At 44.1% G+C, this 26,017-nt stretch overlaps 1 protein-coding gene across 6 annotated transcripts; it reads left to right on the top strand.

Moving 5' to 3' along the window:
* The first annotated feature begins 2,220 nt into the window (after window positions 1–2,220).
* On the top strand, window positions 2,221–25,994 carry LOC124342520 (caskin-1-like). Of its 6 annotated transcripts, none has more exons than XM_046795480.1 (11): window positions 2,221–2,759; window positions 21,085–21,504; window positions 21,931–22,037; window positions 22,134–22,796; window positions 22,872–22,982; window positions 23,051–23,152; window positions 23,224–23,730; window positions 23,803–24,545; window positions 24,643–24,781; window positions 24,859–25,057; window positions 25,210–25,994. In XM_046795480.1, the coding sequence occupies exons 1-11, from the start codon at window positions 2,690–2,692 to the stop codon at window positions 25,320–25,322; spliced, it is 3,174 nt and encodes a 1,057-aa protein (XP_046651436.1). In that variant the 5' UTR covers window positions 2,221–2,689; the 3' UTR covers window positions 25,323–25,994. The 6 variants fall into 6 exon arrangements, with proteins under 6 accessions (XP_046651436.1, XP_046651435.1, XP_046651431.1 ...); XM_046795479.1 differs by lacking the exon at window positions 2,221–2,759 and adding an exon at window positions 18,326–18,931 and having other exon boundaries at window positions 24,859–25,083; XM_046795475.1 differs by lacking the exon at window positions 2,221–2,759 and adding an exon at window positions 18,326–18,931.
* Window positions 25,995–26,017: the final 23 nt, after the last annotated feature.

Below are 26,017 nucleotides of genomic sequence, written 5' to 3' on the forward strand. Positions count from 1 at the left end.
GCGAATATCTATATTTATAAAAGCGTTGGTGATGAAATCAACCGTGTAGAACTACCTAATGCGCACACACATAGTGGAGTGCTGTGAATATCTGGTGGGCAACCTTCCAGAAACTTCCGTGTCGTTAAAATGGTCCTTGTGTATTTTGGTTTCTTTCTTTTTCCCCAGCAAATGTGCACGGCGAATGTGGAGGGTGGCCACCAGGGTTTACCTTCATCTTTTATTGCGCCATCTGCCCCGTTTAAATAGATACGAGAAAAGAAAAAAGGTTTGACTGGAACTGGAACCCCCCTGCTGTAATCTTGCCCATAACAACTTCTCGGTTTAGTTGTTGTTGTTGTTGCGGTATCCGGTCCGCGTTTCGCCTTCTATTTGCCGTGCAATTTTATTGGCCATAAGAGGATTTGTTGACTGTCGATCGCTCCGCCATCTGTCGGACTTTGACGCAAATGTTTGGTTTTTCGCCGAGGAAAGTCACGATTCAATTGAAAAATGATGGGTTGGCATCGAGTCCAGTTATTATCACGTTTTCAGATCGTTTATTCCGACGCAATTCGCCTACGCCCATTTGACTCTGATGTTCCAGTGGCAACAGCGGAAAAAAAAACCCCAAAAAACAAAGAGAAAAGACTTCCGCCAAAGTGAAAATTGATTGAGCTGTTATTTAGGGGCTTTACACACACACACACACACACACACAAACACAACCTTGGTTTTCTCGTGTGTGTATGTGTTTTGTATAATAAACTATCTCGATTTGTTTTTTTCCCGGCTATTTTAGATTCGAATTGGGCATGATGTTTCACGAGCGATCGTGAAACCTTATCACGGAGGGGGATAAAAAAATGGACCCAAAAAATGAAATAAGGAAAAAAATCATCTCGTAAAAACAGACAATTTCGTTTCGTTTCTTTCTTTAAGCTTATCTGATGAAAAACTCGACGGGGGGTATTTCACTCTACGTCCATTTGGAGTCGGAAGGAAAAAGAAAATTGAACCGGCCTCCGAAAAAACGATTCCGTGGTGGTGGTCAAAGAGAAATGACTTATTACAGTGGATGATTCTAATTTGGGTTCTCTTTGTTCAATCGAATGCCCAGGAACAGGTGGAGGCCTTATTTAGACATTTCGGGAACCCGTGCTTCCGTAAAACACAAATGACCGTCTGCAATTATTCTCAAACTTAAACAACTGGGCAAGAAAAAAATAGGTAGAAAAATTCACCTGCTGCTTGCGACAGCTGCATTAGTGTGTGTAGACACACACACACACAACATGACGAAACCCCAGTGTATGTATAAACAATACGTGGACTCGTCACACAAAACACGCAGTTCAAAATGGCGGTGGTGGTGGTGGTGGTCAATCGCGGAAACATCCGGGAGGGACACTTATTATAAAAAAGACACGAAACAAAATAGAAACGGAAGTTGAAATTACAGAAACACGGTGCGCGTTGGTCCGTATTTCAAAGTTCATTTCACGGATGAGTTGATTTCAGCGAGGGTCAGCCAGTTCAGTTCAAAACAAGACAACACAATACGGTTTAAAATGAGAAAAAGTTGGCAAAAGATCTGAAGACCCGCCACAGGGCATAGAGAGAAAAACACGTGGCGCGAGAGATAGAAAATGACGGAGTTCTTCCAGCAGACTAAATTCAAGGTTGAACGAATACGTGGATAAAGGCAGAGAAAATGGATGAATACAAACGGTAAAAGAGAATCGGCAGCTACGACACAGTGTCCCTTGTGTATATGCATGTGCCGTGTTTGTCTGCTGTGGATAATATTTTTTCCCTCAAAATGTTTTCCAGGGGGCAGAGACGCCTTTTACTTTAACCCCCCCCCTCCCTCCATCTTCTTTTTCATCCTCGGGGGTTTCTAAAAAGATTCCCTCCAAAAAGATCTCTCCCTTTCTTCTAAAAAATAAAAAAGCATACTATCCGCCATTTTGGATGATGATCGCCCACAGATGCGATCATGGCCGCGCGATGACCCCCGGCTCGATCTATTTGTATATTATTGTGCAATCGCGTTTTTCTTTGAACTTTAGAAACTAGATTTTTCTTTTTTTCGACAATCTAATTTCCTTAAATAAATATTACGAAACGCAATTCGCTGTAAAATCCCAGTAAAAACAGCGTCGAAGAAAAAACACTGCGCTTTGATTTTGGCTTGACGCATTGGCCCATTTTTCTTCCCCCCTTGCTTCAACTGCCTCTCCAACCCAACGGCTCACAGTTTTATTGTCCGGCGTTGTGGTTGGAAGTGAAAAAACTTGTCTCCACCTTCTTCTCTCTCTCTCTCTCTCGGTTGAAAAATATATATTTTGGAAAAAGAAATATAACAGGATATATACACGTCGTGAAAACACAGTGCAAAGCTTTCATTCCACAGTTGCCATCGAATCTGACCAGTCGTGTTTTTTTTTTGTTCCAACGTGTTGTTCAATTTTTCATTTTCTAGAAAAGAAATAATTATTCTCGTGTGTTTTTGTGGTTCGGGTAGTGTGCGTGTGTGTGTGTTGGAAAGTCAAGTGAAGAGAGAGAGTGGAATAATCAAATATTTTTGTGGATATCTCTGAGACCAACAACCGAAATACTTCAAGGAGAAATCAAACTAACAAGAACACCCACCTCAATTCCAAATAGAAGAAATGATTTTAGTGCAATAAGATTGGGAATTGGTCCAATGCCCCAGCAGCAACTGCCTTGCTGCTCTTTGCTATTCAACCCGATTGGAAACATGAGGAAATTACCCGGTGAGTTTTTTTTCCCATTCTCCCTAATGGCTTTTTTTCGTTTTGTTAAAAAAGGAGATTGTGATTATTATCGCTCTTTATCCTTTTGTGGGTCTTAAGTTTTTTTGAGAAACGGCTATCGTCTCTTTTTTGAGTGTCGTGATATGAGATGCTTTTCCGGTTCGTTGAAAGGGATCAGGTGACCCTTTTTGGTTCTAGTAAGAGACGCTATTCGCTGAATTATTTTTTGGTAGTGGTTAGTGAACGAAGCTCGTCACGTTCCCTTGCTCACGCCGCCTCACTATATCGAATCTTTTTGATTGATTAGCACTCGCAATGTGATGGACACGACTTCCAGTGTCTCTGCTAACTCAAACTGACATTTTTCCTTAACCGTCGACAAAAAAATGAATATAAAAAGGAGAGAAACAATTTCGTGCTGCTCTACACAAGTCTCATCGTTCATCCAATTGATCGCATTAGAGTCACCCCTCTTCTAAGTTGATGCATTCCCCCCCTCACTCTTGTAAAACATTTATTTCAAATGGAAAAGATGAGACGTTACGGATAACGTGTCATTTTCGTCAAAGAGTCGCTAGAAAAATCCCGTTTTGGCCCTTCAAAGAGCTAGCAGCTCCATTTCGTCTCTGTTCAAGTGAGAGGAAAAAACAGGTATAACCCTACCGAGTCGCTGTATAATTGAATGGATTTCCCCTCCGTGTACATCTTCCTGTATATATCTTTCAGGTGTGTAGACAACGACACTCACATACCGAGAGATCACGTTCATCTTTTATTCAACATTTTCTGATGGTTAAAAGTCTTCCCGAGTGTTTCAGGTTCCATTTCAAGCGTCGGCCAGATATATTTGTGTTACACATAAATCCATCTGTTCCTTTTTGCTCTTTCACGAACGACTAGCTGCTCCCAAAGTGTGTACGTCTGTGGTTTTTTCGGAGGGTTTAGAAGAAGAAGAAGAGGGTGTCTGGTTTTCTTTTCTGAACACGAGACCTGTTTCAATGAAGAACCACATCTCGATGGTAAGAGAAATATACAACCCACGCACAGATGGGCTGTCTTTTTTAAACTGTTGGCCACGGTTTCATTTCACTCGATCGACCCTTTTACGAACAAAAAGGAGAGAGAACCCCAAATGTGTGTGTGTATAGCCGTGTGCATCCTGTTGCAATGTACACAGACAGTCTCTACCTTCTGTTGTGCAGTGAGTCTTTTTTTATTATTATTCATATATTGACTTAATGACGCAAGAGATTTTTGTCGGGTGAAGCTGTTTCCACGTATGAAAAGGGCCGTAAAATCGGGAGACGACCTTCCTCGTTTGGATCTCTGTTGCAATGCGCTGCCGCCGCCGCCGCCTTTTTTCGTATACAAACCTCGTCGTTGACTCTTTGATTCTCCGTATCATCTCTCTCGCCCTTTTGAAACTCCCAGGATTTCTTTGTCGAGATATTTTCTTCAACACAACGTTTCGCAACGGTCCGTCTTGTGTGATGTTGTCTGGGGTGGTAGGTGCCGCCCGTGTGTGATAAATCGGATGAAAGAAAAAAGAAGCAAGAGCGCGCACACACACACACAGGAAGAAGATGTATGTGACAAGCGTGAAGAGCATCAGTTCCGGTTGTTGGGTATAAAAATAAATCTGAGCCACATCCACACACTGGGTATATTGCGAGAGGATACGGATCTCTCTCTCTCTGTATGTGTGCAAGCCATGCAATCTGCTCATCTGACAGTTTCGGGGGGGGGGGGGGGACCATGGAAAAACCGCACACGCGCAATCTGTTTTCCTCCCATCTTGAAAATTCTCCTCTTTCGGTGCACGGTCAGCCGGATTAACCAGAGTTGAATGGGAAAATGTTGGGTGGCCCGGATGGATGGGGGGAGGAATCGTACGATCCGATCTGCCGATCGCTTTCGCAACATAATCCGGTAGCCCGGGATGATGATGATGATGAACTTGGCTTCCGTGGGCTATCTCTCTCTCTTTGCCTCTCTTCAGTTAACGATTGTAATCAGGTTCCTTGGGCTCTGATAAATGTAAAAGGATGCAAGATGATGACGGCACCACGCGAGTAATCTGATCTACCGAGCTCTTTCTTTCTTTTCGATTCTCACTGGAAATGGCCGAACCCACAACTGGATCGTGTCATGAAAAAAGGCCAATGATACGGGTTTTCCTGTTTCTTCTCCTTCGAGGACAATAGAAAATGAGAAAAATATTTTTTATCGGCGATCTTTTTCCAGTCGTTAATGCTCAGAACGCTTTTTTTTTTCGTGTGTGTTTCTCTTTTTTCGTAAGATTCCGAATAATTTAGCCCCTTTTTTTATTTTCATGCTCTTGTGAGCAATTCAATTCACGACCACGCGTTTTCATAGCAAGGCCAAAGCCTTTTTTCTTCTTCTTTTTTATCAAACAACGGCGCAATCAAGCGCAGGCACTCGTTGATTCGTGAGCGCATTATAATAACGAGTTGCTTTTGGAAAGAGAAGAATTAGTTGGAGAGGAAGATACAGGTTTCGTTACCATGGCAACAGTTCCACCCGCATTCGAATTCATTTTTCTTCTTCCCGTTGCTTTTTATTTCCTCCTCTCAAAATTTGAGGAGGAAAAACGAAGAAGAAACCGCACACCATTCCTCTTTTGTTTTCCCGCTGATGTGCCAGCCTATTGTATTCGCGTTATAGATTGATGTCGTGTTCGTCCAGCAAACCGTTACGTGAGCGCGTCGTTTGTTTACATAAAGTCGCATCTCTTACGGACAGACGGACAAGAGAGTATAAGGAGAAAGCGGGTTGTCACGACTGCCACAACTTGAAGGAACGGCCAACTCACGGGCCATTGCAAGGCCGTGCTTGTCCGTGTCGCCTTGCCATCTGTCAAAGAAAAGAAAAGGGGACAAGTCGGACCGACGTTTCAGAAATTTGTTGTTTGTCGTGTTTTTATTATTATTATTAAAAAAAAAAAAAAATTCGGGTTCATGAGAGTATCAAAATTCGTTTGAATTATTAATTCAATATATTCAAAAGGAAATACAGGAGTTAATAGATAGGACCATTAGAGCGATACAACTCCCTCCAGCCTGGCGCCATTCCTTGATATCCCGTTCTCCAATTTTCGTCTTTTTTTCCCCCCTCATTTTATCTAGCAACTCCATTGTCTCTTTTTTCTTCTTCTTCTTGGGTCTACGAACCAGGTCACATGAAAAACGAAACGACAAAGGAAGAAAAGGAGGAAAAATTTAAAAAATAAAAAGGGACAACAACAGATTGCTGTGTGGTGGTGCTTCTCTTAAAGCTTCTTCCAAGTCAATGCTCTTATCGGGGTCGTTGTAAAAGGCTGGATCTTCTACTTCTTCTTCTGTATATATGCCTCCATATAGACCCTCAGGAATTGGATTTTTTTTGTTTTGTTGTTGGGCGCCTGTTTTGTTTGTCTCGTCTATTCGTTTTTCCTTCCCATAGATTCTTTTAAATACGGGTCTCGTTTGACAATTAGACGTCGTCATCTCGTACGCCCCGCCCACTTCCCCTTAATAAGATTTTTGTCCCGACTCCCGCATCTATTTTGATGGGAATTGTTTTTTTTACACAGATACTTAATTAGTTGAATATAACTAACTACTAGATGTGTGATTTGAAAAAGAAAATCTTTTGTTTGAACTTTGGGCGGAAAAGAAGATGATGGATGGCTTTTCCGTTTCTTCTCCCGGATGAGAACTCCTTTTTTTGTTATGTGTAGAAATCACATTTTCTTCGTCGTCTGAATTCTATTCGTGTTTAGGCAAGTTACAAGACTTCAGGGGTGAAGAAAAAAAAAAAAAAACAAATGAAAAGAAAAATCATTTCCAAGTTGCTCACAAATTTTGTCCATAGTCTTCCCCTAGCGTGTATTCCGGTCCGGAAATGAGGCCTTCTCCCTTCCTGATCCATCATCGTTCCTTTTCTCTCTCTTTTTCCCCCTCGTTTTTTTTCTTCTTTTTAACTGGTAACTTTTACTTTGACACGGTTCCCATGAGTAGGAGGCGGTCTACATATAAATGCTCTTGATCTCTCAAAACTACTCTGGTGTGTGTGTGATTCTCCTAGAGGCGTTTCTCTTGCTGTAAATATCTCTCCCATTTTTGGTTGAAATCAAATTATTTCCTGCCGACCGAAAATCACTAATGCAATCATCTTATATTGTGATTAAATTACGACGAGAAAAAAAGGAAAGAAACAAGACAGATCAATAACAAAAGCACGCTTCTTTTTGCCTCTCTCTCTTTTTTCTTTACGATCTGGATAATATGTAAGTAATAACAAGTGTCGCGCAATATGAGCGATGGAGAGTCCGCCCAGAATCGATCCGTCCCGTTTTATTACTGCGCTGTGCTGCGCTGTGCTGCTGTTGAATCGATGGGTGCCATCAAGAAGAAGAAGAACTCTGTTCGACTCTGACAAGGCGTGAAGATGAAACATAAAAAGGAATTATTATTAAAGAGAATTTTTCTGTTTGTCCTCGTTTCTTTTTTATTTTTAAGGTTTTCATTTGGCACGAAAATAATCGGGAGTGAAAGAGAGTGATGGCTATTGCGTGCGCGTTATCGGCAAGAAAATAGTTCGACGAGTGTTGAGCACGGGGGGGGGGATCTTTGTCTGCCAAAAAGGAGCGGCATTGGCGCTGCGCGTTCATTATGTCACTCCCGCTGTTCTCTTTCTATTGCCCTGCACGCACTAACTCCATCACTGGCTCAGTGTCGACTCGGCACTATTTCTCTCCCCCCCCCCCCTTCTCCCGAGCATTTCTTGAGCGATGGTATTGATCTCGCTCGAGTTAAGATTATATAGAATGGGAATCGCTTCATCTTCGTTCATGCGGCAGAGAGAGAAAAACGGTTTTCCATTCAGATAGGGAGGAAAAAAAGAGGAAACATTTCACACCCAATAATGTCATTTGCTCGTTGGTAGTGCACAGCACCGGAAGAAGTCTTCAATCTGAAACTTCCCTTTTTTTTCTCTACCAGTGGAAGATGACTTCATCAGCCACACTTGAATATTCTTTTTTTGGTTAGTTTACGACTCTCTCTCTTATATAATCTCTTTGTAGGTCTTGTTGTTTAACCGTGATAAGACACTGAGGCTGAAGAGTGGCATCATCATGTCCCCCGTTGTGATGAGCCCCCGACCGACTAAGCATCTCCCCACACACACACACACACCCAGAAAACGTCTTTTACAATAGAAAGGCTTTCTCTGTTGGATGATGTCTGTGTGTGTGCTCAGCATTCAAAAAGCCTGGGGAAAACAATGGGAGTCGACCTCGAACCTTTGGTCATTAATGATCACCACCACCAACAACTTTGCGTGTGTACATCTTCTTCTGCTTTGCCTTTGATGCGACGACTTTCCACCAAGCGCTAATGATGATTCGGCCTCCGTGACGCACTCTGGTCGTGACGGAGGAGAAAAAAGACACAAAACACCTGTGATTTACCATTACGCCAATGGTTGGGGCGAACTTTTTTATTTTCCACCTTACACAACACACACACAAGAGGGGCTCTTTCTCTTCCTTTTGAGCCAGCGACAATGGACGTCGTGCAAGTCTCGACCCAATGCCTAGTCCTTTGAAGAAAAGGATTCTTTTTCTTCCATCTTTTCTTTTTCTTGTTCGAGTTATGACAGACGAAGAATGCCATGATTATCAATGTGTGTAGACAGGGAGAGAGAGAGAGAGTCTCCTGGTAACAACACCCGGGCGGATGTATATGTGAGAGGGGGGGGGCACGGGAGAAAAGTTGGGGCTCTTGTTTTTCTTTTCTTTTCCGTCTTGGATGGTAATGAGATTCTGCGGCTCGTGATGGCAGTGTGAACGACCCGATTGCCGATTCGGCGCACGTTTTTCCACCGTCATGAGCCATGTCGTCGTGGCCAGCATTTTGTCAAATGATTTATTATTCCACTGAGGGAAGGAGGTGAGACGGAAGAGAGTGAGGGAGTAGAGCATGTGATTGAAAACACTGAACCCCCCCCCCCTTCACCTTTAGCATTCTACGTTGTTCATCTCTTGTTACACAATCCCTCGGAAATTCTTTAGGCTTTAGAACGGGAGGGGGGTTCGTTCTGCTTTGTAAAAATTAAAACAAATCCAGTTGTTCTGTGCTCACCGAAATTTGAGTCTTTTCTTGCGTTAGTCTCTGCTTCCCCCTCTCCTTAACAACTCTTTCAGGGCAGTTCCTTCATCCGGCGAGAGTTGGTGGTAGCGACTTTTTGACATGTTGAATAAGGGATTTAACATTTCCCCCCCTCCTTCTTAGGCGCCCCCCTCCAACCTTCTTTGAATTCATGATGAAGAGAAAAACTCGGAAAAACTTGAATTTCTTGAATACATTTCCTTCTTTTTTTCTTCTTGTTTCGTTCTCTCCAGTTGTGGGAGGAATAATTTTCCCTCTCGAAATTTCTTTTAACGATGGCAGCAGATGGAAGCGCACGAGCGAACCTGCGTTCAGCGTTCCTCCGTGTCCAGGTGTCATCCAAGTTCGAGTGGGTTGGAACAAAAAAAAAAGTGCTTAGAGCATCCGGCCAGCTGGAAGAGAATGAAATGAAATAAAGGCCCACGTGTGGACATCCGTTTCTTGTTTACTGGCATACCGACCGACCGTCACATTTGTTTGATATTTTGCTTTACAAGAGGAAGCGGTGGTTTGCTTGGTGGTGCCAGGCTTAAAGGTTTTCGCGTGCATCGATTGACACCCGATCGTCAATTTTTGGTTTTGTCCTACCTGCAACGGATGGGGAGGGGGGGGGGAGGGTAGGAAAGAAAAAAAGGATTGCGTGTCTGTGACACAAATGTCGCCATTGTGTCAAATTCTCCCCAAAATGGAGAGGCGGACAAAATCCAAGCCGTTCAATAAAAATAAGAAGACAACCCAAATGATAATTAAGGTGATACACGCGCGCTCGACTTTCCACTCTACGCGATATATCGACTGTTTGGATTGCATCACGTCAAATGGAGTGTGTGTAGTCCGTCAAACAAAATTCAGACTTCTAGGTTTGCACCCGTTGGTTGCACACGGATTTTCCTGGACACCAAAAGAGTTCAGCCAAACCCGTTTCCCAACGGATTGCAGCAACCCAACGAGATTTGCCGAGCGAGACTGGGAGAGAGAGAGAGAGTTTTCACAGTTGGTATCATTTTCTTGAAAGCTTTGATGATTCTGTGTCAAGGTAGGATGCCAACCAATCTCTCTTTTTTCTTGTAACGTGTCGCCTGTTGTTGTTTTCGCTGTTGTTTCTCTCTCCCTCGAGTTTAAACACCGTCATTTGGTGGAACGAATTTGTGATGGGCCGCAATGAAAGGGACTCGGGCGAATCCAACGAAAAACATGCAGGCAAGGCCGAACCCTCTGGTTTCTATCTACATAACATTCTCTATTGATTATCGCCTCCCGTTTCTTCTTGTTGTTGGAGATGCCTTTAATGTCAAAAAGGTGTAAGGTGTGTGTGTGTGAGGGAGTTAGCGCGTGTAACGGGACTCTGGAGGCGGCAGCAGCAGCAGCAGCAGGTCTAGCAAAGAGAGAAGTGTAGGGAATGATGGATGAGGTGACGGCTCGCGCGCGCGCTAGAGACTTGTACCCAGTGTATGGATGTTGTTGTACACTACAGTACAGCCGGAATGGACGCCCTCGCTAATTCCCCACTCCGGCCCACCAGCTATTTTTTTTTTCGGTCCTATTTCTTTTCTCTCCCCTCTATTTTGATGATTGCGTCTAGGGGGGGGGGATGGGACTGGGGCTGCTAGGCCATCTGCTGTTCACTAGAGCAGCCAAACTGGATTTGAGTTGGCGGCAGATGGTGCAGTGTAAAAACACATTCTCTTGTCAACCCCCCCTTCTTCTTTTTCGTTTAAAGAGTCTCCTCCTCCTATTCATATTTCGATTGAAAAAACACTGGGCGTGGTTTTTTAATAATGCATCATATAACTAGTCTCTGCGGAGTTTTTCAATTCAATTGTTTTTTTCCCATCCAGGGGAGAAAGACAGGAAAATGGCGATTGGAGATTGTGTCTATTGATTTCCTCCTCTTCTTATTATAAGGCTGTAAAAAAGGGGGGGGGGAGAATGGAAGGAATTACGTTTGGGGAATGTGAAGGTAATCAACTCCGTATAGTTTCTGCCCCTGCATCACTGCGCGCATCCGCAGTATAAAACTGAAAAGAAAAAAAAAAAGGCGTTAGTCACGCACTGTTGAATAAATTCCATCATCTCTGCGTTCGGAGCTCCTACATAGCAAAATGATTGACCGGTTAAGAGACAAAAGGATAGAGAGAAGGGAATGAAAATGCAACGTTTTTGAGGTCTCTATTCACGTTCTCGACTTCCTATTGTTTACTCCCGCACATTGCCCGTCAGTCAACTCGAATCCAACGGACAGAAAAGGAGGGAAATAATAATAATAGTAAAAAAAGAAAAATGATAATTGTTTTTTTTCCCCCGAAACAATGAAATGAAATAATAGAAAAAAATACAAAGGCGTTTGTTTGACTCTGCCGCCGCATCATATCCGGCGTCGCTCTTCGTGTCATGTCGTACTTACACCGACGCGCTATGTTTCCGTCGTGATGATGATGATTATTATTGCTGTTAATAACAACATTGGGACTCGGGGGCCGTCTGTGTGTCACCCTCCCCTACAACAACAACAACAACAACAAAAAGGTAGAAAGATAATATTTTGGCTCTCAACTGACTTGACTGGGGCTGCCAGTCCAAATGGAATGATGATGATATTCAGGTCGGCCCCGCGCTGCGCTTCATGAAATTGCCTTTTGTATTATTATTATTGTTGTTGTTATTCGGTTCCACCTCTCTCTCTTCTACCGAGAAAATAATGTGCCATTCGCAATGGAAGAGAAACTCTTGAAATGGCCAGAACATAAAAAGAAAAGGCGCAAAAAGCAGAGCGGAAACAATTCCCTGGCGTCTTTTTATTTCTTTAACTGACCGATTGTTCTTGGACCGCAAGAAGAAGAAGAAGATGTTGTTGTCAGGAGGGGTGGACTTGTTAGCAACGCAAGGGGTGGGCTAGAAATGTTTCGTGGTCATCGTTTGAACAGTTCCAGTACAGACCAGCGACGTCCGGGTCGAACGAAAAGAACATAGGTTTAACGACCTTCAACTTGGAGTTAACTTTTTGTAGGTCCCAGCTTTAAAACTCTGGCAGGCTCTTTCTGGTTCTCTCTGGCTCCGCGTTAAATAGAGGGGAGTGGTGTGTGTGTGTATAGGCTCGCTCACCGTATGTTTACACAGCAGGTCCATATACACAACAACGCCCTTAACTTTCTTCGTCTTCCTTTCAAATCCTTTTCAACATTTTTATGTTTTTATTTTTCTATTCGAGTTGGAATCGGGCCAGTAGGGAGAGAGAAGGACAAAATCTCCTCGAGGTCTGGTTCGGTCGCTACAACGACAACTTCTTTTCAAAGATTCCCTCGCGCTATTAAATTTCTCTTGTCGTCGTCGATGTTATATTCATTTATCCAAATGGCATTCGTGTGTCAATTGTCAGCGTCGTTTTCGCCGTTACCGGTAGATGGATGCCAAAGTTGTTGGGTCTCCTCAATCTCCTTCTGTATCGCTTCGTCAACTTTATTTATAGTTGGACAATCTCCCCTCGGGATTTGACAGCTGGGTTTGGCGTGATCTTGTTTACGAAAATTTGCAATTCAATTATTATCTTGTGTTTTAATGAGGAGGAGGAGGTGAGGGGTGATGCAGGTTGTGGCATTGAGAAGAGAAGAGAGAGTTGTTGTCTGTGTGATTTCGATTTCGTTTGGGAAATGAAAAGGCGCACGCAAGACACGGAGAAATGAGGCAGAGATGGAGAGACCGTCGCAAATCATCCGTGCCAGATTTCACGCCAAGTTCTTTTGGTTACCTTATTTTTTTAAGTATATCGAAAGGAGAAGAAAAGAAAGAAAACGATTCGGCGCTTGACCCTGGAGGCGAATCGAGTAGAAATCGGAATTCCAATTAGTCGTTTACGTAATTACAAAAGGGAAACGGGTTCTGGTTGCTCTAGAACAGGAGGGACAAAAACTATACGATAAAATGTAATCAAATAAAATGTGGGCTAACTATTCTCCCAACAATCGGCAATAAAAAAAAGACACGGTACAAAGTGTACGGTGGATTATGCACTTGATCGCTCTGGGGGACACAATAAAAATAAAAACTGTAGAATCTACAGGGGCCTGGGATTTTCTCTTTTTTTGTCGACGCCATTTTTTTGGTTGTTATGAGATTCTCACGCTCCAATGACACGAACAAAGTATGCATTAATTTGTCATTGGAAATGCCCCCGTGATTTCCCCTCCTCTCTTGTTGAATTGACGTCGACCACATCCGAAGGGAGAAAAAAAAAACGAACAATTTTGTTTCTTCCTTCTGTGGGTTCCGTTCCCGTTATGTTTGAGGTTCAGGTTGTCTTTCCAATAAGATTCTGTACGCGCGTTAAGTAATTGGGGGATGATTGTGAAAACATGGATGGGGAAGAATGCGGGAAATTTGAACCTGCTGGTGCGCCCGTGGCTTTTGAGAACCTGCGGGATGATTGTGGTTTCACGGGAGATGAGGCAAAGCGACATGAGAGAGAGATGCTGGACATGATTTCTCACGGTGGCAGAGTGAGCAAGTAGCAGAAAAAGCAACAGCAGAAGCCTTCACACAGTAACGATTTTGGGGGTCATATTTTTATTGGCGGCTTTCGGATGTTGTTTTCGCCCAAAGTTTTTTTATTTTAACGGCCACGTAAAACACGTCACTGGTTTTTTGGTCCGGTTGGCTACTGCTCTGTGATTTTGACTTAATTGAGACTCTTTGGTTATTTGTTTCCATTTTTATTTTATTATTATTTTTTTTTTTTTTTTCTCATGGAAATGACCATGTGAAAATCCTTGTCTAAATGGCGTCGTCGTCGTCGTCACGTGGTTTTATTTAGTTCGTATTCATTTTTGTTAAACCGGAAGAAAAAATGTCGGTGCCATTAATTTGCGTGTAAAACGAATGGTGTTGGCGGTGCGACTTTGTGTCGAGGAATAATAATAAAAAGACAATTCGTCTTTTAATGGGATTGGCCGCTGATTTTCCAAGTAAACGAAGGTATTGGATGTTGAAAGGAAATAAAGAAGGACGCGTCATTAAACGCAACGCCATTGCCGAATGAGAAACTTTAAAAGAAATGCGGAGGAAACGATGCAATTGCCGGGAAGAAAAAAGGAGGAAAAAACACAAGATGGATGCGATTCCATTGTCGGTTCTTATTTCTCTTGTGCGACATTGGAGATCAGTGGCGTCTTTCCTGTCCTTCTCGCCCATGTAAGGAAAGAAGAAAAAAACTCTTAAAAAACTTTTCGGTTAGTTTTGGGGCAATGTCAAATGGGCAGAGAGTATCATCTGCGTGCAGTCAAAATGAAAAGAGATTGAAGAGGATTTGCATCTGTGGTCGTCTCATTATAGTCTCGCATATCTTTTTTCTCGTGCAATTTCAAACTGCCATTTTCCCGTTAAATAAGAAAGAAGAACAAGAAATGGGCGAGGGGATTATCTTCTATCTCTTTCGATTGTTCAGAAGAAGAAGAAAAAAGAAATGGACAGAAGATATAGCTGAAAGAGAATTCCATCTTGTGCGGTTGCGTGTTTCCAAGTTTTTATAATAATTGGGCGACCAACTGTGTTTTTTTTTTCTTCCCGGCTACCGTGCTGCAAGAGGGTGAAAATAAAAATATTACGGAACAGAAAAAATCCATCACGCAATACGCTGCTCCCATCCAACTACCGAAATCTAAAATGGAGAAGAAGCGGTTTAAAACGCAAAGTTTGTTGGGAGGGATAATCAGGATAAAGGGAAGGGAGGGGATGGGACACAAGTGCTGTGTAGAATAACCGAATTGATCTGTCAAGAGTGTCCGTGTTTCCAAACATGACGAACGAGTGGAAGAAAGTTTGTCTTGTCATTGAAAATTCAGAGAGTAACACACGTGAAAAGAACTTGCCTCATCAGCTCACATCTTCAATCTTCTTCTCTTTTTCTTTTGATTTCTCGATTCTCAACGTTTTTCGGGTGTTTTCTCTTCAACCACTCTACACACACACACACACCACCCTCTCACTTTTCGTCTGTCTGTTGTGTTATCAAAGTAGAAGGAATAATTGACTTTTGTTTCCATCGATTTCTTATTCCACGCACTCCTTTCTGGTTTGATAAAAATAATAACGAAAAGTGTCTCCTGGCGTCGGAGCAAAAGAATTTCGATTGTACCTCACAATTCCCTCTTGTCCTTGGAAATAAGAAACTTAACGTCGTGGAAGAAAATTGACATTTATTTATTTTTCTTGAGTCAGTCAAACTTTTTTTTATTTGTGACTTGACTGACGTGCGTATATTTATAGCGTAGGCACTGAATGTAGCTCGTCTTCTGTTTTTCTTGTCTACTTGGAAAACGGGAAAAAAAGAAATGTCTGCTGCGTGGATGACTCTGGTGGTGGTGTTGGGCCATCGGGAAATCGTTTCCAGTCATGACGCGCCCTATACGGTCGGGAGCGACATATTATATAGTATGGTAGTCTCTGTAAAGTTTCGGCCGTTTGATTGATTTCCATTTTGCTGCATCCTAACAGTTCTTTTCTTTTCCTTTTTCACCAAAGAAGAAATGTGTTCAGATGTCTCGGGAGGAGAAATTTTCGTTCGCCCGCTTACCGCTTGGTCGGGACAAAACGCTTGTTTACACGTCCCCATTTTTAATGGGGCATCATTATGGAGCCTTTAATAAAAGCAACGATGATGCAGCTAAGAAAAAAAAAAAAAAAAAAAAAATCCTGCTGCGTTGGGATGTGTGTACACTTAGCGATTACATTTTTCTTTCTATTTTTTTTCCTCCTCCTTTTAATTTTATTTTTTAATATAAGAAATCAACTATTCACTCCAAAACAAGTAAGATCGAAAAGAAAAAGGAAAAGGGCGTTTCAAATGTCCAGCAAAAAAAAGTCTCTTCTCTTTCTCTCTCCCGCCTGGAAGCTATTTTCACGTTTCTCTTCTTCTCTTTAAATTTTTTTAGTTTTTTCTCTTCCCTCCCCGTCTTGCTCTTTTCATTCTTCTCTTATCGTCTTTTCTTCGGGACTCTGATGAACGGGACGGCTGTGTGTGCAGAGAGAGCACTATAGGGCAGAAGACGCATTAGGCATTCAGTGACGAGGTGGTGTAGTGGAGGAGGTTCCTGTTGCTTCTTCTTCTTCTTCTTGCGTGATGGCATCCCGCCCGCTCTGTTGTTGGATTCTCTTGAGGGAGGGGTGGGGGGGGGTGGGGGATAGAGAACTTGAGAAGAAGGATGGCAACTCTTCAGATCTAACCGAATAGTTTGTTCCCGCCCTTTTGAGATTACAATTTTATATAGAAAGAATAAAGAATGAAAAAATAAACGAACGAACGAACGGTACGACGAAGACCAAGAAACCCCGGAGAGATTGGATTCCTCGTTCACATCGATCCATCCGCTGTTATACAATCTTCTTCGGGGGCCGGACTATATATGGAATAAACGAAGAAAACCCACTTTCTTTGCGAGAACAATATGATATTCCATATCGTCTCTGTACACTTTTACTTCCAAATCATTTTTTAAAAGAAAAAGTTGATTCGGAATTCTCTGTCCAAACTATCACATTGGCCGTATACGGATCTGGCTTATATATCTCTCTCCCGAAAGAAGAGTTTTTGTTGAAGTGCAAAAACGATAGGTACAACACACAACACATTGACGTAACGGTTCTGGATGGGATATCGGAATGAGCCAGAGAGAGAGAGAGAGAAAGAGACGTTTGTGTTTTCTTTTGTTTATTGGATTCAGTGGGGGTGATTGGTGGCGACTCGACTCTGTTTGGCCGGCGCCCAACCGGAATTTGACTTTTTGAGGTTTTCTTTTTACTCAGAAGGAAGAGAAGAGAGAGAGAGAAGAGCGACAAAATCAAAGAGTGATGGTGGACTGACTTTTTGGGGAGGTTGTGCTTTATGGCCGCTTATTAAGAGCGAGGACTTGCGCTCGCGTCGCCAATCAGTCGCAGACCAGCGATTTGTCCCTGCACTGATGCGGCCGCTATCGGGTTTGGCACTGCTGCTAAAATTTTTCTTATGAGCCAGACTTTCCTTCCAAGAAGAACAAGTAGAAAAATGTGCGTCTATTTGGTTTTTGAGGTTTGTGCGAGGTCCATGTTGTTTGGTTTTTTATGGCCAGGGTGGAGTTGTTGTACTGTGTACCAGTCGGGGCCCCTGGAGGACCTTGTGCTCCGCTTCGCTCGGATTGTTAGCCGAGAAGCCATACGACACCCACCCCGAGAACAAGCCAGAGTTTGAGATAGAGGACAAGTAAAGTAGCAAAAACACGAAAGAATATATTTTTTTTTTCCTTCTTTATTTTACGATTTTTCAACCGAAAAGAACGCGTCAGGAGAGACCCCACAACCGAAAATCCTTAACCAGCATCTTAACACACAGATGGATTTCACATTGTCGAAACCCGAAACTTCTTTTGCCAGACTCTCTCTCTCTCTCTCTCCCCCATCTCGCACGTCAAAGTTATGTTCGCCTTCAGAGGGTGAAGAAGAGAAAGGGAGAAAAAAAAATACGAAATATTTCAGAGAAAACAACCTGGATGGGGGGAGGAGGAGGAGGTTGAAAGGGAGAACGGGCCTGCCGCTGGTGGAGCAGATCACGCTCCGCGTCTCCAGCTGGGTCGTGTTTTTTTTTAAACCTGACGGCGCATTCTCCGGGAATCTTTGAGCTTTTTCGAGTTCCGGATGGAAGGAGAAGAAGACGGGAAAATCTAGATCTTCTTCTTCTTCTTTTTCTGGAGAAATAAGGCGAAGAATGCGGACTTGGATATATTTTCCTTATTTTCTTAGCGGTTAAAAGAAGGACCGAAATGTTTTTTTTTTTTTTCTTTTGGGGAAAAAGAAAAAGAGATGAAAATCAAAAGAGAGCCCTCAAGTCTCTCTCCCCTGCCGTTCGGCGGTCGGTCGGAAATAATCTGCGGAACGAGATGGGCTGCAGCCGCGGATCTGATAGATTGCGCTCCAAACGATCGTAAAATAACGTGAAAAATCCCTCCACCAACTGTCTGTTAGTCTCTCTGCCTTTTATTTTATTTTTTCTTATGGAGAGGATAACGTTTTTTTTACGTTTATTTCCCCCCAAAAAAGTACGAATACATTATATAGCTGCAGACTGCTGTGTCGAGGATATGCACCAATCTCAGACTTATACAGGAGAGAGAGTAGGGAGCCGCCGGGAGGCGAAAGCGCCTGTATTTTTTTATGATTACATTTTCGAAGAGATGTTTGAAAAGAGAAACACACATACACATGTGTGTGTGTGCTTGTGTGTTGGATGGCTCCGCCCAACCTGAAAACAAACCGAACAAAAAAAAAATCTGAGAACGTTCCTTTTTGGTAGTGTGTGTGTGTGTGTGTGTGTGTGCAGTAGCGCCATTCTTCTTCTTTTTATCTCCACTAGCTGCGTCGTTTGCCTCTCTTCAGTCTCGATTGGCTATCCGTTGTAGCTGGATGTTGGTCGTGTGAGGGTTGCGCTCTCTTTTTGGCTGCCCGTTTGCTTTTGCCTCTTGTCCCCCGTCGTCATGGAAGTGTTGAGCGGTTCGAGGCAACGGCTGAAGAAACAAGCGGGACGACAAAACAAGTCGCAAGAAGAGGAAAGTGCAGTCAGCAAGTCGCTTTCGTCGACGTATCGCAGTTTCCGCGACAGCGACGTCAGTCTCCAGTCGTTCCATTTGGCTGGCGATACGTCCATTAGCGGACTATCGCACAAATCGCTCACGCTGACCGATATCCCCGAGTGGACTCGGCGTGAAACTGCTGCTGCCTTGTTGCACAACAACAATAACAGCAGCAGCAGCAGCCGAAACAACAAGAATCGTAGCAGCAGCAGCCAATCGATTGACACATTACACCGATCCCAATCGTCCATTTTGTCGACCAACACCACACAAGAGTCGACGACGACCAGGTCCGAGATAGCCGTCGACGGGCTCCTATCTTGCTGCTCTCCCGAACCACCGGGTGGTTGGCCATTGGTTCACCGTTGCCTACGAACCCTGAGTCACGGTCATTGGTTTCACCACTGGCGTAAGTCATCATCGTCATCATTTTTTTGTTGTCCCCCTCTTGGTTCATTCCTCGACTTGTGAGTCCCTATTTTGGGGGCGCGCGACACGACATCCGTTTTGGGCGAACGCTTGACAAATTTGGAAATGACTTTTGTTTTGTTTTATTTTTTTAATTTATTCATTTTTTATTTATCCTAACCACCGGAGAACCCAAAATAAAAATTTGAAATTCCATTTTGGATTGCGCGCCATTTTTGAAAAACGTAAATATTACTTATCGACGCGCTAGTGAACGTCAGAAGAGCTGGAAATTTATTGTGAAGATGCATCGATCGACTCGTTTTTTTTCCCTCCTCGCTACTTAAAAATTCCGTTTTTTTAATAAGGAGCAAGGCCAAGTTTAAATTTATCTTGTAAACAAAATAATTTATTTCTTCGAAACAAGTTTTTTTTTTCTGAAAAAATACTGGGAATACCTAAAACAGCTGGCAGGTGGGCTTTTGTCTCTTTTTGCTGATGGCCGATCTGGTAGTCGGAAACACGGCGACGCGTCTATGCCTAACCTTCGGCAATTGAACCCCGATTCGAACTTTTGAACTCTTCAATCATTTATTCATGTACCCTTTTTTTTATTTTTAGGGGATAACCGGTTGCCTATGTCTGTGGGAATAATAGACATACATAACATTCGGGTTATGTGATTCTCTTCCCCCCCCCCCACTTCTTTTCTTTTCTGTGGTTCTCTCCTCCTTCTGTTCAGTCGCCCTCGAGAGAGAACGAACGAACGAACGAAATCTTTATTTGATTTTATTTGATATTTCTTCGTCTTCCTATTCTCTCCCCTTCACCGTCATTCCATTTGAATTATGCTAATGAGCTCGCACGAGAGAGCCTGTCTTACCCAACGGCTCTGCATTGTTGCTCCCGCAATCCCGGTCGTAAAAAAAAACCCCAAGAAGAAGGAATTAGAAAAAAGGGGAAAATGAAAAGAAGAAGAAACACGAATTGAGTTAAAAAAAAAATAAAATAAAAAATCCACCGGGACCTTGCTCCGGCTGCTGTTGCCGTTGGTTTCAACAGTAAGTGGTTAAAAAGAACCTCTTTCTTATAAGACGACCTTGCCCCGTTCTCTGGACTTGTGTCCGACTCCTCCCAAAAATAAAGTTTGGCGTAACACAGCACACGAAGGAGATTTTGTATTTAAATAAATCCATTAAAAGTTGGGTTTCTTTCTTTCTTTTCTTTTTGGAAAAAGAAAAAAAAAGGTCTTCTTGGCTAACCAATATCCTCGGGCGTCAAGTTTTCCACATGGTTGTATAATCGAGAGAACTTTAAACAACTTTTGCCCTGCTCCTCCTTCCTCCTGGTCAAAAAATAAAGTTTGGAAATCATCCATTTCCATTTGAAGTTGTTCTTTCTCTCTCTCTCTCTGTTTGTGTGTGTAGGAGCGCTTCTAGACGTTTAGTTTTGATTTCAGAAATTATTTATCGTGCGCCGGAGACAATGTCCGAGTCATTTTTGACTATCCCATCATCATCTTATTTACCCGAGACTCGTTGATTTATTTCCATTTGGACGTAATGATCTGCGAATGCTCAGATGATGGGCCGATTGCGATATGACGGATGGGCTTTGGCATTGTCGACTGCGCGGTACCGCCTGGACCTTGGGAGAGAGAGCGAAGCGAAAGAGGGAAAGAAAGAGAGAGAGATGGTTGATAGTCTGTTTTACGATCGTTGCTGCTTTGCTTATCGCTTGAGCAAATGTCAAATACGTTTTTTGGGGAGATTGTCTCGGATTTTTTTTCCTTCTGATGGTGCTACGTTGTTATTGGACGTTGCCATGCGGCGACTTGGCCTTTTTCCTTACTCGCTCTGCCCCCCCCCCCTCTGCTTGAACTCTGGACAGTTTGTGTGTGTGTGTGCGTACGTGTTTTTATCGGGTCTCGTATCTCGAGTGGAGACAACTGCGTTTCTCATGTTAAGCGATGAACCGCGTCCAGAAGAAGGGTGACCGTATTTTGATTCCACTCTGTCGCTTTTAGTCAACATTTAATATTTTTTTAATTGTCAGAGACAATCAAATTCCAGTGAGGAATTTAAGTCAAAAGAAGAAGAAGAAGAAAAACTGGAATTTTAATGTCTTGTTTTGTTTGTTTGATGTCGTTTTCAGTCAGCGGCCTGAGTCAACGGAGCTTGCGCGTCTGTCAAGCCAAACGAGTGGCACCGCCAATTGTTCCGGAATCGGCGACGGCTTCAACATCGTCATCGTCGTTGTCCGTACAACAGCATCCCAACCACCACCACCACCAACAACAGCAGCAGCAGCAGCAACAGCAGCAACAACATCGTCATTCCGGATCTAGTTTCGATTCGGGAGGTTCGGCCGAATCGTCTTCCGGTGGCTACTGTTCGGGCACGGGAAGCTTGTCGAGCTGTCACGCTCCTTCGTCGTCGGCCTGGAGCCAAGCCGGCAGCGACCAGCGCAGCTCAATCGGCCTGGACGACGCCTTTCTGCCGCCTCCACCCTCGTCGCCGGCCGCCCACGCCAACAACAACGCCGCCAACAACAAACACCACATGTACAGTCGAGGTGCGTATCGGGTGTTGTTTGGTTTGTTTTTCCCCTATTCCGCCCACTTTTTTGTGTGACTCCTCCTTGGTGGCATTCCAGTCACTTTGCCAAAATCAAACGCTTCATTAAGAATGCTTAGCTTCGTCTCGTTCTCCATCCGCTATACGGATGACGATGCATCGGGGGAAAAAAAAAACCCCAAAATATTTTTTGGATGTTTGGTTTTCTCTTTTTCGAGAAAAGAAACGCCAACCGACCGCAGCATTCCTACACTATCCGATTTCTGGAATTTGTCCCGCTATTTCACATTCAAATGTATTGCCTCTTTGCCTGCCGTGTGTTTGTGTATACAAATTTCTATCATGTCGGCCATATCTAATTTTCTCACTTTTTCGGGTTTTTTTCTTTTCTTTCTTGTGTGTATTTCGGTATTATGTTGAGTAGGAGAAAACGAGCCGGTGTATAGCGGACGCAATCTGGGCTCGCCCGGCTTTGGCGGACCTGGCGGTATCTTTACTTATCCGGCGTCAGGAGCCAACAGTCACCATACCGTAAGCGATTGCCTGATTTTTTTTCGAAACCGTGTGTTTTTTGTGGTTGGACATTTTGTTTTAACCGAATGCTGTTTTGTTTGTTTTTCAATGAAGCAGAATGGTATCTACGGTCAGATAGGGCAGTATCGATCCGGTAGCCAGTCGAGCTCTCAGCACGTGTCGTTCGCCATGGATAACAACCACCCGACTTCACCGGCATCGGTGGGATCGGGCTCAACTTCGGCCACTGCCATTCCCAGCATGACGTTGCTTCCGCATCCAAATTACAGTCATCAGCTGTCGATGGAAGATCAAGGAATCGATCTGACGCAGAGTCCGGGCCGCGAGAGCCCGTCGAGCAGCAGCAGCACGGTCAGCGTGGGATTGAAGAGCAACATTAGCGGCGGGAGTAGCAGCGGAAGTAGCGCCGCGTCGGCTCTCCTGACGGGATCCTCTTCCTGTCGCCACAGCACCACCAGCACGACGAGCTTAGACAGTGGAAGGGCATCGGGCACTTATGACATTCACCATCACCACGGGGCCAACCAGCGGCACGGCTCCACTTCGTCGACGTCAACCACGTCCACTTTCCACCATCCAGGCGGGCAAATGTTGTTGGTCCAGCACCAGCAACAGCAACGATTCTCGGGCCAATCGTACGAGAGCTGCTTGCGTAACAGCTACCATAGTTCTTCGTCCAGTTTGGGATCGAGTGGAGGCAAAATCGATGACATCCATCGAATCAATATTGGCGAAATGCTTTCTCAAGGAATGCCGGTAATTTCTTATGACATTTTCCCCTCATCATTTGGAAAATTATAGTTCATTATTTTATTTTTTTTAATTTTTAAGGAGCACGAGATTCTTAATGCCTGGTTGACGGATCTGGGCTTCGAAGAATATTACGATCTCTTTGTCCAGTCAGGTTACGACATGCACACCATCACCCGGATGACTCCCGAGGTAATGCAATAGAAACCGCAATATGGGGGTAATTGATTTAATCTTTATTATTTCTTTTTGTTTTTCAGGACTTGACGGCCATTGGGATTCAAAAGCCAAACCACCGTAAAAAGCTTAAAGCTGAAATGGCCCTGCTCCAAATACCGGACGGGTTGCCTGATTTCAAACCGGTAGGGAGAAAAAAAAAATAATGATTTGATTGAATTGAATTTGATTAACATTTTGCTGATGGCGTTAACAGGAAACGCTCGAAGAATGGTTGGCTCTACTAGGACTGGCTGAGTACAGTCCCAGTTTGAGACGCCAGGGCTACAGAACGGTGGAAGATGTCACCCAGCTGACGTGGGAGGATCTAGAGGATTTTGGAATATTACGACTTGGTCACCAGAAGAAAATCATGCTTGCCATCAAGCGAGTGAAAGACATTTTGGCCGGCAAGTACGTACCGTTGCAGATGCAACAGGGCGACGTAATGGTTTCGCCAGGAGGTGAAATGCACGACATGTCATCTCTCTCGACGTTCCAGTACCGCAACGGATCCGCAACGTCGTCTTCATCTCACTACGCTATTCCGCCTTCCATCATGCGGCCTGTTTTCTTTATGCCACAACAACAGGCTCAACCACAACCACATTATCAGCAGCAACATCATGTTCAACAGCAGCAGCAGCAGCAACAACAACAACAACAACCTATTTACTATCATTATCAACAGCCAACATACCGCCCGGATGTCGTGGCGATTCAGGTGCGTCATTCAACAATTTGATTTGCATGGGGAAAAAAATGCATAAATTAATTGACTTTCTTGTAATTGTAGGTTCACCGGAATAGGTCATCGGAAGACGTTCGATCTTGCCAGCCTGGCCCTGTTGCAAACGCTGAGCCAGCTGCTCTCCAGCAGACGTTTTACAAGCCCGGATGGCGTCAGAGGAGCTACGAGGATGGTGACGTGACGCCGGTGAGCGAGCACAGTCATCACCTTTTGCCGCAAGGGCAGAATGTGCCGGGCGGTGGCACTTTACCGCGCCCGCGAGGAACAGTCAAACCTCGCCCAGTGGCCAAAATCAGCGCCAAGACGAGAACCGATTGTTGCCCCGATCCATCTGCACACCTTCACGATGACCTCAAAGCTCTGTCCATCAGTCCGCCTACACAGCCTCTGTACGGCACGCTCGGAAAGAAGAACCCGCCTCCTGCCCCGCCCAAACGTGCCAGCAGCAGCTCCATCTCGGCGGAGAGCGAGGCGGCCGAGCCCATTTACGGACGGAGTGCCAAGTCTAGTCCCTTGCCGCTACCGCCTCCGCCACCCGTCACTGCCGCCGATTCAATGAGCCTCCTGGCTTATTCGGATGACTCAGAGGATTTTCCTCCTCCGCCAGCGCCGATTACAGCATCCGACTCGTACCTGCAACACGGGCAGCACGCCTCCTCGGCTGCCGCCTCTGTCCGCGAACGACTCGACAACATCCTCCAGCGCACGGGTGCTGGGCATTGGCCAGCTCGCCCCCATTCGCAGCAGTCTCATTATGGAGTCCCCAACGCTACACCTAGTCGCCCCAAGTAAAATCAACTGAATACATTTCAATATATATGGAAATGAATAGAAATTGTTAACTTTCAATGTTTGTTGTGTCTTGTTTTATTTCATTTTTTGTAGCAGCACCATGTCTTCCATGAAGATGGTCTCGACCAGAGAATGCAGTCCAAGCGAAAGCATTGAAACTTCAGATACCGAACCGGGAAGCCCGGCCATGGAATTCCGTCAACGCCGGAATGGATCCGATGCCAGTTTCAAGGTAAAACTTCAAATGATTCCATTCGAAATTGGTTTGACGAATTCAAACAACTCTTTTGTATTTATCTGTGGTGAAAGCAGTCGACGTCGAGCACGGAATCGGATTCGATGCCGTTTGCCAACGACAACGCCGGCACCATCAAACAGCGAAGTGCGCGGGCTCACCCGGCCCTTGCGGCACTGACGTACTCTTCTTCCTCTGTCGCCGCCGTTCTGTCTCCGTCACTCGGCCGACGGGCGCCATCCACCAGCAACGCCAACACCAACATAAATCTCGGTCAGCATTGCACCCCTGTCTCTTAAGTACATTCTCTCACTCGTCCTACATTTGCCTCGCTTTGAAAACTCCTTAGCGTTTGCATTTAGTTTAGCTTTTGCTGCCAAATTCAACGCTTGTTTGTCAATGCCACTTTTGTTTTCGATTAACAGGAACTAGCGACGTGTTGAACGACATTGGCAACATGCTAGCTGACTTGACGGACGAATTGGACTCTATGTTGGAAGAGGAAAGCAGTAACCAGCCCATAAGGCAGAAATCCTAAAGAGGAAAAATGGGGGGACGCAAAAAACGTTGTTTGTAATTATATATATCTTAACCTGGATTTTTAAACGTTTGCTGATCCCCTAGACTCCCCCCTCCCTTCCCTTGGAATGAGAAAAACGTTCCGGGCTCCACTTTTTTGTTTAAAGCCAGCCAGCTGCGTCAAAGTGCCTAGTTCACAAGCATGTCTCGTAAAGCAAGCATGATCCATCTGGATTGATGAAACAGTTGATGAACAAGTGTTGGAAATTCCTATATTCTTATTTCTCCCTTTTTCTTCTTCAATTTAACACTGGTCCATCTCGATGGAAATGATTTCTTTTACGTTACGTGACGATTTTAACTGTTGGGATCATTTTTTTCCCCCTTTTTTTTTGTTTCACCGTCCTTTTGTTATGTGTTGCCCGCCCAGCCAACTGATGTACCTATATTATATTGTATGTAATACATGTACACGTTTATCGTATCCCACTTTTGTGCAGATAAACGGTGTCTGTAAGCCAACTGCACGGTTTTTTTTTAATGAAAAGAAACAAGCCCTCCTCAATGTCGACGACTGGTTTGTAACCCTTGTATTTTTCATCCAATCTACCCGTTTTGAGTGCTCCTCCCGTCGTCCTTTGATTTATGCTAGCTTTTGATCTACACACTAAATAAAAAGATTACAGTGAAATTGAGTGAGTTTAATTAACACGC

This window comes from Daphnia pulicaria, chromosome 6, assembly GCF_021234035.1.
Source record: "Daphnia pulicaria isolate SC F1-1A chromosome 6, SC_F0-13Bv2, whole genome shotgun sequence".
Lineage (NCBI taxonomy): Eukaryota > Metazoa > Arthropoda > Branchiopoda > Diplostraca > Daphniidae > Daphnia > Daphnia pulicaria.

What these genes read in the sequence shown, in the direction of transcription:
- LOC124342520 (XM_046795475.1), top strand. Translation starts at nt 18,427, where the DNA reads ATGGAAGTGTTGAGCGGTTCGAGGCAACGGCTGAAGAAACAAGCGGGA. An exon ending in GGTTGCCTGATTTCAAACCG is followed by an intron (nt 23,153 to 23,223) that starts GTAGGGAGAAAA and finishes TGGCGTTAACAG; the next exon opens with GAAACGCTCGAAGAATGGTT. An exon ending in GATCCGATGCCAGTTTCAAG is followed by an intron (nt 24,782 to 24,858) that starts GTAAAACTTCAA and finishes CTGTGGTGAAAG; the next exon opens with CAGTCGACGTCGAGCACGGA.